Consider the following 15129-nt stretch of genomic DNA (forward strand, 5'->3'; position numbering starts at 1 on the left):
TTATTTAATAATTTGACACGGAATTACCATTTAAGGGAAGCTTTCGGAAATAGGAGAATTTTAAAAGCTTTGAATTATTTAAATATTTCATAAAGAAACGGTTAAATAATATGGATAAATTAAAAGAGTTAATTTTCCTTTATAACGAGTAACGATTTTATTGTTTTATTAATTATTGATTAAGTCAATTAATAATACCAAGTCAATTAATGAGTTAATTGAGTAAGTCAATTAAAAATAAATATCTCATTTCTTTTTTCATTTACAAAATATCTTACAATATTTAAAACCTCATCTCTTTTATATTATCTCGGCTCCTCTCTTCTACTTGGTCTCATCTTTCATTTTTTATCGAGAGTTCCAATGTCCTTCCCTTGGCAGCTAGCTCTTAATCATTTCTTTAAACTGATATCAACAATTATATTGCTAGATTCCATGTTATTACAATAAAAGACTCCTGAGCTTATCAACGGTATCTATTCGTTAATTATTGTTTAATTTTTATACCAGTGAATAAGTCCAATATTGCAACCCTTGGCGTGAGCTTAGTTTGATTCAACTTTCGGTATGATTAGCATATGAAATTAACATTTAGCTTTAATTTCCAATGAATGAATTAAATTGAACTAATAAGAAGCCTATTACAATATTGTCTATACAAAATTGAATCAAAACGGGCTACAAGGGCAAAGAATCAAAACGGGCTACAAGGGCTACAACTCCATAAATGTAGTCAGTATTTCGCAACCTTGAGTCTCTAAGAATAAGTTGCTGAGGTGTAAGAGAGTACTGTTGGTCTCTGTACTTCATTGTCGTCCCAATGTAAGTATAGAGGTTGGCATTTGGATCTTCACACTTGATGATTGCACTGAAGTTCTGGTAGCTGGAATTCGATTGTTACCCTGAGGTTACCTCAATTGATTGCTTTAACTTCAAGTTTGTTTCACCATCTAGATTCATGGTCTCAACATAACAAATCCCATCGTCATAACTTGAAGAAAGCACAACAAGATCAGCAGGAACGAAGTTATCTTTCTCCACCTTCACAATATCACCAACTCTAAGATTCCTCCATTCTGTAGATTTGAATGTGCCACCACCTTGTTGTAATTCGACTTTTCTATTATTCCCCCGAATCACCTCGATAGATATCCTGTGAAAGGAAATATTATCATCTTGATCAAGCATATTTTTGTCCTGAAAATTACACAATCTCCAACAAGATTGATATATAAAGACCTCATTAATCTAAAGCAGTTCATGAGAGTGCTTCATCAGTTATAAAGTACAATAAGCATTTCATATCAATTTTCAGTTAAGAACACAACTTCTGTTTAGAAAGAAAATTACTTATGAAGCATTAATTACAATGTCCCATATTTATATCCTTAGCTAAACCAAATACAGTTACCATTTTTTTAACAAACGATACGGTTACTTTATCACCCGAACGCCAGAAATCCATGTTGATCCTGTCCGAAAGTTGGTGAGATGGAAAGTTGGGATGTGACACTCTTGTTGATCGCCTGCAGATTCTGCTCTGACCGGCAACACATATTACGTCAGTGCCGAGCCAGGGGAGGAGTGATAACCATGATTTTACTATATTATTTTGATTCATTCATATATGGTTTGATGTTATGTTCATAGATAAAACCTATATTTCCATCACATTTCATGCATTGTCTTTATTCTTGGATTTAATTACAAATTATCTTATTTTTGTATTATTTGATGCTAATATTTGATTCTTATTTTGTAGGCATCAAGGGATCTTGGATTTGGATCTATTCGAACCGAATTTGTGCTCGAATCGGAGTTTAAATGAGAAGATCAAGCTGCGGAGCATTATGGACCGTTCATCAAAGATTTGATAGATCTGAACCATCCATTGAAGATCTGGTCCATCCGACCTAAGGGAGAGTAGATCCAGACCCTTGATCAAGATCAATACATTCGGATAGGATTTTAGGTGATTGAGCTCCGAAGCATCCCAACCATCCGATCAGATCTGAGATCTGATTTAATACGAGAAGCTATAGTAGCTTCCTTCGTCGATCTCCTTCGCGCTGAGCTTCGCGTCCCGCGGGCATCTCCTACGAGTTCTGACCCCGTTTTCCACCTCCGATCATCCTCTCAGGTGACATCATCAGTGTAGAGCTTCAAGGCAACTTCATCCCGATCATCTGGAGCCATCAGCGGGTGTTCCCTCCGACGGAATTCTACTTCCGGTGATACTTTGTTTCACCAGATTTGTTGGGTGTTCCCTCAGATATGTGCTTCTCCTCCCATCAACGACATTTGGCGGCGTTCCTTCAGTATTCCTGAGCTTCATCCGCGATCATCTGCAATCCACAGCTTCCATTCAGATCCAGAGATCCGGATTGCAGATTTCCAGATTTTCGGGCCATTCATAGGTTTAGGGTTGTTTCTAGCTCGCCGGAGGCGTTCCACCGGTGTTGCTAAGCAATTCTCAAGCTGATACGCTGCTGAGACTCTCCACTGATGACCGGAGTTGGGCGTTCTTGTCTCCGACCTCTTGTGTAACTGCAAGAGTATGAAGTTTGGTAGATTGATTGTGAGATTGGAACGGTTTATCATTTTAGTTCCTTTTATTACTGTTTTAGAAGTAATTAGAACAAATTTCGTTGATGTTTGTTATGTTTTAGCAAGTAATCTAACATTTCATCATCTTGTTGAAGCTTAATTTGTGTTTAATTTGTGCTTGGTTAATTGTTAAATTGGCTAGTTTTAAGTTAGGGTTTAAAGTTCGCTGTAGGTTAGATTTATTTCTATAGGGTTTAAAGTTTGCTATAGGGTTTAAAGTTTGCTGTAAGTTGGATAAAAGAGGGTGATGGATCATAAGTGACACAATCTAGAGTGTTGATCACGAAGAGTCGCAATCTGACCATTGGCGATCAAACCTAATCTGAAGTGTCAGATTGAATGAGTTAATCTGGCGACTGAGATTAAAAGACGATCTGAAGAGTTACAACCCTTCAGATCTGAAGGCTCAGATCAAGGGCTATCTGAAAAGATACAATCCTCTAGATTAAACGGCTCAAATGAATCCTCACCAAAAGATCCTCACCTCTTTATCTCTATAAATAGAACCATACAAATGTTGGAAAAAACATAGAAAAATAGTATAAGAGAAAAGCAAATCAATTCATTCATTCCATCTTCTGCATTCGGAGTCCAAAAAATTTATGAGAAGGTTCGTCGGTCTCGAAATTTGAAGTACTGCTATTTTGAGATAACATCGTTATATCTTGGGAAATGAATTGCTGCTATCCGTAAGTACCTATAGTAGAATAATCTCGTTTTACGGAGATAGTATTAAACACTCGTCTCGACGATATACAATATTAGTTTGCATCTTTCCGACGACAATTCCTAATAATGCTAACAATTGTAAAATGACTACAAGTACAAACTCGTTCAAGACCTAACACATACATGTGCCGATGCCGAACTAAGAAACTGAGGTCAATATTAGGCCATTTTCAATACAGCAAGCAGGATATTACAGTGAATAATTTTAAAGAAAAATATTTGACGAATTCTGCCCCAAAAGATTTTGCAAGTGGAAAATAGTACACTTGTGATGTCAAGTAAAAGTAGGGAAATATCATAAAGCAAAGTGAAATAATATAAAGCAAAAGTATCATAAAGCAAAAGTGAAATAACATAAAGCAAAAGTAGGGGAAATGGATTAGATTCCACGACATGTAATCCAAGAGTTAAAATACAGCAAGATGATGGCTACTAGCAATCTCCTTTGCCACATATATCATTATCTCTTTGCCACATTATCTCTTTATGTTGAGATTGCTTTCTATTACCGGTGGAGTAACCTTCTGATGCTAACAACGAATTCGATAGTGATTTTGATATTCATACGTAAATCAATAGAATCAATAATTATTCACTGCATTTTTTACGCTCACTCAAACGTCCTCTCTAATAATTGAATTATGAGGCTAAGTCCACTTCGTATCTCTATTAATTACATAATTATTGTCTATGGTGATTCCACCATGACATCAAATCCAGTTTGTTTGAAGTCAATAGTTTACAGTATGAGAACGTGAATTTTGTTCCATTTATATTTTTTAAAATTAATTTCACTTGTATAAGACACCATTATTATTATTATTATTATTATTATTAACTTAGTTTTATCGATTGCCAATTTACTATTGTTAGCTATCAAAATATTTTTTAATAGACACACTTTCTCAGATAAACTTAAAATCGATGTCTTTAAGGTGATATCATTCCACTTGACCTACAATTAAAAATATTAACGCTTTAAATTTTAAGTCTAGTAAATTTTTAAAGCTTTGACTTTTAAAGAAGAGAAAAAATATTATGAAATTAATCTGGTCAATTCAGTCAATTAATTATCTTTGTCTCGGTTTAATTCAAAAGACAGGAAGAGGACCACAAGGGAAGACTTGGAAAAAGACGACCGATTTGAAAGAATAATCAATAGAAAACATTGAATCAGGTGCACTTCTATATATATTAAACAGTAGGCTGTTAATTGCAATCCCAGCAGCAAGCAGTTTAATTACCAGATTCGATGAAGGCTGTGCTTCCGTACTCGTTCTACTTCTCTTTGATGCTTTGTGGGCTTATGAGCCTTGCCTTTTCTTTCAAAGAAGCAGCAGTAGCAACGCCTACAAGAGGCTGCTCAGAAGTCGAGCAGGACGCCCTGCTCGCCTTCAAAGCCAACGTCAAAGATCCTTCCAACCGTTTGGCCTCGTGGTCTCCACGAATAGACTGCTGCAAATGGAGCGGCGTCGTATGCAGAAGTAGCAAGGCCAGCAACGCAACTTTGTTCCAAGGCCAGCATGTCGTGGAGCTCAACCTTTAAAATCCAAACGTCCATACGGCTCTGCGTGGTGAGATACTGAGTCCTTCTTTGTTGAACCTGACTCGGTTAGAGCGGTTGGATCTAAGTGGGAACGACTTCGAAGGCACTCCAATCCCACATTTTATTGGCTCTTTTCAGAAGCTCAAGTATCTTGAGCTTTATGGGTCCAATTTTTCTGGAGTGATTCCATCTCAACTTGGCAATCTGTCGAGCCTTTATCATCTTGGACTGCAGTCAACAATGGATGCGATTCCAATTGGCTCTCCTTTGGATTGGCTCTCTGGTCTCTCTTCTTTGAGGTTCCTCGACCTTACGTTTGTGAATCTCAGCACAGTCTCTCAAAGTTGGTTGTCGGTGGTCAACATGCTCCCTTCCCTACGAGAACTCTATTTGTTCGATTGTAATCTTAATCACATTCCCTCTTCGTTTAGTTCTCATCTCAACCTCACTTCTCTCTTAATTCTTGAAATTAGTTACAATGACTTCAACTCCACTATTCCTAATTGGTTATGGAACCTCACCAAACTGTCAACTCTTTATTTTGATGGAAATTCTCTTTTTGGTCCCATACCCATAGAAATTGCGACATTGTCTCGTCTAAGAGAACTATACCTTGGTGGAAATAATCTTACCGGTTCTATACCCACAAGCATTGGAAACTTGACTAGTCTAATAAGTCTCAACCTTTTTCGGAATTCACTTTCGGGTCCCATACCTATTGAAATTGGTAACTTGACTAGTCTAACGAGCCTGGACCTTTCTTGGAATTCATTTTCGGATCTCATACCTGTTGAAATTTGTAACTTGACTAGTCTAACAAGTCTCGACCTTTCTTGGAATTCACTTTCGGGTCCCATGCCTGTTGAAATTGGTAAATTGACTAGTCTAACAATGCTCGACCTTCGTGTTAATTCACTTTCGGGTTCCATACCTATTGAGATTGGGAAACTTTCCAAGTTACCCGATCTAGATCTCTCTCAGAACTCTTTAGTGAGCATCCTCTCAGAACCTCATCTTGCAAACCTAACCAACTTAAAAAGTTTAATCTTGAGGGAAAACTCTCAAATTACAGTTTCATTAGACTATGACTGGGTCCCTCCTTTTCAACTAGAATTTATTGATTTATCCTCTTGTATAGTGGGTCCTAGGTTTCCACAATGGCTTCGCTCACAAAAATCCATGATAGAGTTAAGTTTGTCGAATACAAGCATCGAGGACAACGTGCCTAGTTGGTTTTGGAATATTTCATTTGCCACCTTTGGGTTTATTGATCTTTCTCATAACAAACTTTTTGGCACTTTGCCCTCATCCTTAGAGGGCATGACAAGACTTGATGTTTTGGTTCTAAGCTATAATAAACTGGAAGGTCTTATTCCTCGTTGGCCACCTCAAATCTTGGCGCTAGACCTATCTTTCAATAACTTTTCAGCATTACCATCAAAGGTCTCAACTCAACTCAACTCATCTTTTTATTTTAATTCTTTTTGGAGAGGATTTCAGTTAATGTCGTCAAATAATCAGATCAATGGGAGCATACCGTCTTATATTTGTAATTTGAAACAACTTGGTAGCTTGAATTTATCCAACAATCAATTATCCGGCGAGATTCCCAAGTGTTGGCAAGAAGCAGCTGCGAGGCTTTATTTTGTTCATTTGGGAAACAACAAGCTCAGCGGGGAGATTCCGGAGTCCCTTGGAAACTTGATTGGCCTACAGTCTTTGCATTTAAACAATAATAATCTTGGTGGGCATCTTCCATTGTCGTTGCAAAATTGCAGTGGGTTAGTTGTTCTTGATCTTGCTGATAATAAATTTTCAGAAAGTATACCGACGTGGATTGGACAAAGCTTGCAAAATCTGACTATTCTAAGATTAAGATCAAATGATTTTTCTGGCATTATTCCTGCAAATCTTGGAGAATTAAATGATCTTCAAATTGTTGATCTTGCCAATAATAATTTATCAGGAGAAATACCATATTCCTTTGGCAATTTTAATGCAATAACATCCAGAACAAGAACAATGGTTCAGAAAGTTTCAACTGAAAGAGAAGTTGATTTTATTCTATTCGGAGGAAGTGATAGTATATCAATTGTCACCAAGGGAGATGAATATATTTTTTCATCCATTCTTTATTTGGTGAAGAGTATAGATCTTTCAAATAATAGTCTTATTGGTGAGATTCCTATAACAGTGGGATCTTTAGCAGGGCTTCAAACATTGAATTTGTCGAGGAACAATTTAAGAGGCAAGATTCCATATACTATTGGTGGGATGATATCATTGGAAACTTTAGATTTGTCATTCAACAATTTATCTGATGTTATTCCTCAAAGTTTGACAACATTGACTGCTTTAAGTCATTTGAACCTTTCTTACAACAATTTATCAGGACAAATTCCTTCAGGAAATCAACTTCAGACACTAGAAGATGCATCAATTTATAAAGGAAATGTCTATCTGTGCGGAGATGTCATCCAGAAGAATTGTTCTAATTATAATAGACATAATTTGACAATTGAAGGGTATCAGAATAATAGATCGCAGTTATTACCACTTTACCTTGGCAGTTTTGCAGAATATGTTACTGGACTATGGGGTGTGTTTATCATCTTATTGTTCAAGAAGGAATGGAGGAATTTTTATTTTCAAATGATAGACAAAATTTATAACAAGGTTTGGGTAGCAATTAAGATAAGAATGAATAGATCTAATACTAGTTAGTTATGAAAAGTTCATGCATGTACTATTGATATATTATGAGAAGGATAATGAGTTATGTTTGTTCAAGAAATGTTTAGAGAAAAATCAAATATCAATGAAATTTATTACTCAAGGATCATTATATCTTTTCGGTGGCTTGTATAATTTTTTTTACATTAAACTTTTAATCACCAACTAAAATGTTGAAAGATGATTGTCAACACTAATTATTTTTTGACAATGAATGATGCAAAATATATTCACACAATTAATTGGTTATATGAATGTAAGAATATTTAGAACCAAGTATAATTTTTTTTTCATGATTAATGATGGCTATACCATATTGAGTTAAGATAAATCAATTTTAGATTAACTTAATCATGTTAGAACAGGTCGAGAGCTAGAGAATTGAATAGTTTCGTTCGCTTCTTTGATCTTAATTTATAGTAGAAAACTTGAAATAATACTAACATCTTTCGTTTTACTTGGTAGACACCTCTTTAAGGTGACTAATCCAAGAGTTCACTCCTCACTTCACAAATAAAATATGAAAACCTCCTTCCTGGAGGTGGAGATGCCTTGTACAAGCTCAAGTACAAAAATATAGCAAGAAAATAAGAACACAAACATAAAATACAATCAAGAATGGTTTTTAGGGTTTACAATGAGGAACTTTGAGTTTCTTTCTCTTTTCTTACTTTGGATCGCCTTTGGATCATGGAAAATGTAGAAGCACTTCTTCTCCAAACACCCAAGAACTGGTTGAAATAAAACTTGCTTCAAATCTTTGTGAAACCTCTTTTCTAGTGTTACCTTGACACTTCCTAATCGATTAGACTTACACCTAATCGATTGTCACGTTAGACGACCGTTCAAATACCTACAGAACAACTCTTTTTTGAACGCCTAATTGATTGGTAAGTCATACCAATCGATTATGAAGCATTTAATTAATCGATTGCCTCCAATCTATTCCAAGCTTTCGTGTGTTATCGTGAAAATACCCTCAATTGATTGCCCAATCGATTTCAACACCTTCTGTGTTGTCACAACAAAACTCCCAATCGATTACCTTAATTTATTAGGTCATTCTAAATCGATTAAACTAATCAATTCAATACCTTACTATGCTTCATGAAAATAACCCATAATCAATTAGGCAATCAACCAATCGATTAGAGCAGCTCCTAATCAATTAGGCAATTTGCCTAATCGATTCAATACCTCACGCGAAAATACTTCTAATCGATTACCCTGATCGATTACCATGAGCTAATCGATTAATAATCGATTCCTCACCCTTTTGTACTCTTGTAAAGAACTCCTAATCGATTACTTTGGGTTTAATTGATTGCCCAACCTTTGACTCAACGTGAGTTTAGGGTTCTTTTGCCTAATCCTAGAGTTATATGTAACTCTTTTGGGACTTCTCAACCGGTCTGGTGATGGAGGATGCACGGTATCCTCTTGTAGACTGGAGGAAGGTTCCATTCGCAGATGACCGCAGACCATTGAAATATTCCCTAACATACAACAGTTATTCTCTAACAAGTGGTTACAATTCCCTGACCCTGTTATCGTGTAGCACCTTCTATCCTGCCCGGGTATGACTAGGGTAACTCGTGATGATCTGTTAAAGTCTGATGAAAAGGCTTGATGAAAGGATGGGATATGACGAGAGCCTTCTCTTCCCCGTTGTATTGATCCAGACCTGACCGGGAGTAACAAGTCTCTATACATAGACTGGGTTGAGGAACCCCGACTAGTAAGGGCAAGTCGGGCATTACCCCGATTGCATGCCATGATTCAAGTCTGGACTCCTGATTTGTAAGCACCCGACCTGGCATTATACGTCTGATGACACCGGGTGGCCCTACCCCTTCTTTCCCCGTATGTTAACTGTCATCTCCCCTTTACTTCTGACTGTCACATCTTCTCAATTGTTGACTGTCACGTATCCTTGACTTCTGACTGCCACATCTTCTCGACTATTGACTGTCACATCCCCTTAATTTCTGACTGTCATGTCTCCTTGACTATTGACTACCACATCCCCTTGACTTCTGACTGCCACGTCTTCTCGACTGTTGATTGTCACGCTCCCTTGACTTTTGACTGTCACATCTCCCTAACTCCCGACGACCGGGTCCTACCATTATTCATCGTATCACAAGTCTCCCCCCCAAGTCTAGTCGAAAGAGGCTCAAGTTCGATTGACTAGACTCAGACTCTGGTTTCATTTATTTTGCCATTATGACTCTAAACACTCTCCTTTTCCCATATCTTCGGATGTGTAACATATCCTTGAATGCTGCGTCGTTTCCCAGATCCTCGGATGTGTAACCTATCCTTGAATGCTGCACCCTTTCCTAGATCCTCGGATGTGTAACATGTTTAATCACTTAATCAACCTCGGGGGAAAGGCCTCACAAACCCTTCGAAGCTGACTCCTCACATCTTCCTCTTTAAAAGGGGTTGACTCCCCTTACACCATTGTGCTCCCCTTAATAACTTCTCCTGACCATGGAATCTATCTCTGAGTCTGATGAGGTGTCATCCCTATGCCAACAACTAGCCCATCAGACTCAATTACTTGCCCAGAAGGATATTGCTTTAGCCGAGATGACGCAGGACAGGGATCTTAGTCTTCCCTCCGTCGAGAAATTGAAGAACTTTGGTTAGCTGCCAAATCTCGGGCCCGAGCTGAAGTAGCATTGAAACAGAAGGCTTATTCAGATATGGAGAGTCAGACCCAATTCTTGATCTACTTGAAAGAGAAACACGTTGCTTCCGTAACCCTTCTTCAAGAAGAAAATTAGCTTAAAGACGAAGTCATTGCTCAGCAACGTCGCATTATTCAGTGCACCAAGGTAGAGCTAACCCAAGCACGAGCTTATCTGGAGCAGGCAAGTCAGGCAGAGCACTTCTTCCCGGGGTGCCAACAAGCTGCTGGTACTAGAAGAGAATTCTGACCACGTAGATGTCTCCAGTGTGAAAATGAGATTTTAAGGGGTGTCTCTTATACTTTATCATCAAATGAATGCAAATCTGGTTGGGTTTTGGTCTTTGCTCATGTTTCTTTTTTCTTTTCTTCCCTGATATTTTCTTACTTTATGCAGACCCTAGGGGGTTAGTGAAGGCTTTGCTTGCTGATAACCCGACCGAGAGCAAGAGTGTAGAAAACTAACCTATGAGTTGTTAAATGCGAGAGTATGCTTGCTTTATAACTCGTGATGTGCGAGAGTCTAGAAGCGTGAGAGCATGCTCACTTATAACTCATGCTGAGGTGAGAGTCTAGAAGCGTGAGAGCATGCTCACTTATAACTCACGCTGAGGTGAGAGTCTGGAAGCGTGAGAGCATGCTCACTTATAACTCACGCTAAGGCGAGAGTTTAGAATCCCAACCGAGAAGTCGTTGGTCGTGAGAGTATGCTCACTTATAACTTGTGCTGAGACGAGAGTCTGGAACCGTGAGAGTATGCTCACTTATAACTCGTGCTGAGGTGAGACTCTGGAAGCGTGAGAGCATGCTCTCTTATAACTCGTGCTGAGGCGAGAGTCTGGAATCCCGACCGAGAGGTTGTTAGTCATGAGAGCATACTCACTTATAACTCACGCTGAGGCGAGAGTCTGGAAGCGTGAGAATATATTCACTTATAACTCGCGCTGAGGTGAGAGTCTAGAAGCGTGAGAGCATATTCACTTATAACTCGTGCTGAGGCGAGAGTCTGGAATCCCGGTCGAGGGGTCGTTGGTCGTAAGAGCATGCTCACTTATAACTCACGCTGAGGCGAGAGTCTAGAATCCCGACCGAAAGGTCGTTGGGATGTCGGATCAGGAACTAGTCTGGAAGCCTGATCGGGAATTTGGTCTAGAAATTTGTCCAGGAATGGTTCTGGAAGCCTGACCAAGAACTGATCTGGAAGATTGACCAGAATCTGATCTGGAACCCTGACCTGGAACTGATCTGGAAATACATCCAAGCATTGAGCTAGCGGCCTGACCGGGAAGTAGTTTGGAGGCTTGGCCAGGGCGTGATTTGGAGGCCTGATTGGGAAGCGGCTTGATGAGCAGCATTTGTGGTTTGAAGAGATTGTACTAGGGGACTTAGCCTAATATGCTCCTGCGACCATAAAGTGCAATACATAAGGCTTTAGTCAAATGGGTAATGCTAAATGGCCAGAATCTGGCCAGCCAGAGTACATGCATGCATGTATATACAAGGGCATTTTAGTAATATCATATTTATATATTAATTACATGCATGCATTATAATTGGAAGATAGAGATTTCTAGCTGGCCAGATTCTGGGCAACAAGATTTACTGTAGTCAAATTTAAACCTTACTCTGATTTCGAGGAGTAAAGGTACCGAATTTTGATCAACACTTCCCACCGCCATCTTCTTCGTTTCCCGAGGCCACTATATGGAATTTTCAGTTCTCGTGGCATGGTCTTCACAAAGTAAGGCGCTCCTGTTCGCATATCCCCCATCATGATTTTTCCGTCACTTCCATCATAAATGCCCTTTTATAGGGAGACGACACGTGCCCCATGAACTTTACTCGTTATAATGTATGACGCGCGTTTTTTACACGTGACCCCAAATCGCTTTCGCTTCTCGATCTGGTGACTGACGTGTGCTATGTTTTTCAACAGCCAGACTCGTATCTTGATGTTTCCTAAGGGTTTTGATTTAAAAATCCTAAAGGCTATCCGCCGTTATTCATTAGCGCTTCGTCTTCCTTTGACCTTTCCTTCTCTTCTTGCTTTTGTTCGCTCGCCTTTCTCTTCATGCCTTTCCTCTGTAAGTACTCCTCCTTCATCTTCCATTCCTTTTCTCGATCCTACAATGGGTGGCAAGATGGAAGTACCTTGGTATGTGTACTTTCGTTCTGACTTGGATAGGAGTGATCTTAGATCGATTAAGCCGAGTCTGCAACTTTCGAAGCCTACAAGCTCCATGCTTCGAGGCCCGATGACCATCCTTCTTCTCCTCCTCCCGATTTTGTGACCTTTTTCAAGGATTGGCTTATCGCCGGCCTTCGTTTTCCTATCCATCCTTTCTTTTCTTCTGCGAGCCGGTACTTCAACATTCCACTATCTCAATTCGCCCCCAATGCCTTCCGCGCTATGTGTGGAATGATGATTCTTTGTCGTTTGTATTAAATTCCCTTGACTCCATAACTTTCCTACCATTTCTAGACCCGCAAACGCTCAGAATTAGGCCTCTTCATGATGCAATCTCGGCTTGGGTACCAACTATTTGAGGGGATTCCTTCTTCAAATAAGGGTTGGAAGTCTCAGTTCTTTTATATCCAATTGCCTGAGTCGGTATCTTGGCCCATTGAGTGGTGTTACACTCTTCCAACTCCCTCCGAGCTACAGGACCACTAGCATCAACCGGACTGCCTCACAGCTTCTGAGAAACTAGAGGAAGTGTGACTTTGGCTTTCCTTGCTATTGCGATAGAGTGTGTTATAAATTTTCGGGCTTAGCCCTATCCGGACGCCTTTGGGCGCTCCTTTTGGTAAGATCTAGTGTCTCCCTTTCTAGGTCTTTGCTAACTAAGGTATCTTCTTTTTGTTTTGCAGAAGTTGTCATGTTTCTTGCCTACACCCTCGACTCTTCTAGGTTGCCAAGCGATATTCTGAAGAAACTAGGCCCAGAGATTTTGGAGGGCCATGAGGTTCCTCAGGCCAGCTCCTTAGCAGAGGCTTCCTCGCAACCATCTGGGGACCCTGAGACCCTCGGAACCGAATCACTTCCTACTGAGGCGATTGCTAGTGAGAGGGCTCCCTCTCCGCCTCCCGAGAAGTGTTTGCACCTCCAGCGCAAGAGGAAGCGAGTTATCCCATCAGTTCAGACCTCTCCATCAAGGCCCCCTCTTTCGTAAATCTCCTCCAAGGACAAGGCAAAAACCCCTACTCAGGTGACCCCTCCTCCGGCAACAGAGGCTATGACCTCTTCTCCTGTCCCCGTCTTTGTCCCAGAGCAAACCAGATCCCGAGTGAGAGACCAGCCTGGGGATTCCGCAACCCCCTCTCTTCCACCTTCTACTCCTAATTCGGCACTTGCTTCTTTTTCTCGCCCCAATGAATGCCTCAAGAGAAAGTATGCCTTCACCTCCTCCTTCTAGTTGTCGTCTCTACAAGTGCTGAGCCCATTCCTTCGGCCAACGCTTCTCCCTTCTGTGGTCAGGTGTAACTCCATGGGGCCCTGGTTGGCTCATGGAAAACTGCTGCTGACCAAATTTTAAAAGGCCCACCACTGGAGTTGGCCGACCTGTTCTTATAATGATTAATATCAGTGAGTTTTCTCTATTTATTTTTCATATCCTTGATATAATGCTAATCTTCTCCTACCCTTGACAGACCTATGCCATGGGTCTTAGCATATTGCAGTCGTGGTTGGTCTGCAGCAAGAAAATGAGTCTCTAAGGGCTCACCTTCGGGAGCTGGGATCTCCCACGATCACCGACCACATTTTTTATCTGACCACCCCTGATAACCCGATGCAGTACTATCTTTAGATTGTTAGGGAAAAGGACCAAGTCGCCAGGGACATGGCCCAAGCGGAGTCAGAGAATGTATTGACCCTGCAGACTGCCCTGAAGACGAGCGAATCCAAGCTTAAGTCTGAGGGACTGTGGCGTGCCCAGATCTTGGCCGATCTGGAGGAGAAGGAAGCTGAAGTGACCATCCTCTCTTTGCAGCTACGGGAGCTACAAGAGGCCCACATTACTCTGGAGAGGGATCTGGTGGCAAAAAAGCAAACCTGTCTACTAGCGTCGATCAGGAAGCCGCCCTTCAGAGGTAGTGGGAGGTAGCCAAGGCTACCCTCAAGTCCCTACAGACGGACCTCTCTCAGTCCAAGGATGAAGCTACCACGACGCATCAAGAGCTGACTCTGGTCTGAGTTGATGCATACAAGGCCAAGGACGAACTGAAAGACTATCAAGCCGGCAAGATTGCTCGCTTAAAGGCTCACAAGGCCGCCTTCATTGCCTCCAAAGAGTTTGGAGAGAAGATAGGCAGTCTCATTGACCGGATGGTCTGCTATGGTGGCGTGGAGGCTCTACTGCAGCTCTGTGAGAAAGGTTACCTCCGGTTAGCCTCTTCTGATGACTTCTTGGATAGGAGTCCCCTTCTCCAAGAGCTTCCAGATGACGTTTTTCCCTCTTTTGATGACTAGTCTATGCTTATCTTGTACCTTTCTCTTATATCTTGACTTTGACTTGAAAATTGTGAAGGGCATGTGTTTGGGTGGACTATCCTTGTCATGTATCATTCACTTAGTACATTCTCCTATGATCCATGCTATTTTCCACTTGATGTGTTCAAGTAGTCTGTTAAGTGTTTTATCCCTCTTGCAGGTGCTTAGTACCTAACATTTATGTAGTCATCAAACCATGTAACTGGGTAGGTTCCTTTACCTGATCAAGTATCTATTTTGACTAGCCAATTCAATGTCCCGATCAGGGTTATTGATTTAGCTATCCGATCAATTGCTTTGCCTGACCAGCCTACTCTAGGGTGCTCG

The 15129-nt window shown here is 40.4% G+C and overlaps 1 protein-coding gene across 1 annotated transcript; it reads left to right on the forward strand.

Annotated features, from left to right (window-relative positions):
• Window positions 1-4588: 4588 nt before the first annotated feature.
• On the forward strand, window positions 4589-13483 carry LOC121995047 (receptor-like protein EIX1). Its single transcript, XM_042548891.1, has 3 exons — window positions 4589-4853; window positions 4953-7481; window positions 13182-13483. The coding sequence occupies exons 1-3, from the start codon at window positions 4589-4591 to the stop codon at window positions 13481-13483; spliced, it is 3096 nt and encodes a 1031-aa protein (XP_042404825.1).
• The last annotated feature ends 1646 nt before the right edge of the window (window positions 13484-15129 follow it).

The sequence above is a fragment of the Zingiber officinale genome, chromosome 6A (assembly GCF_018446385.1).
Source record: "Zingiber officinale cultivar Zhangliang chromosome 6A, Zo_v1.1, whole genome shotgun sequence".
NCBI lineage: Eukaryota > Viridiplantae > Streptophyta > Magnoliopsida > Zingiberales > Zingiberaceae > Zingiber > Zingiber officinale.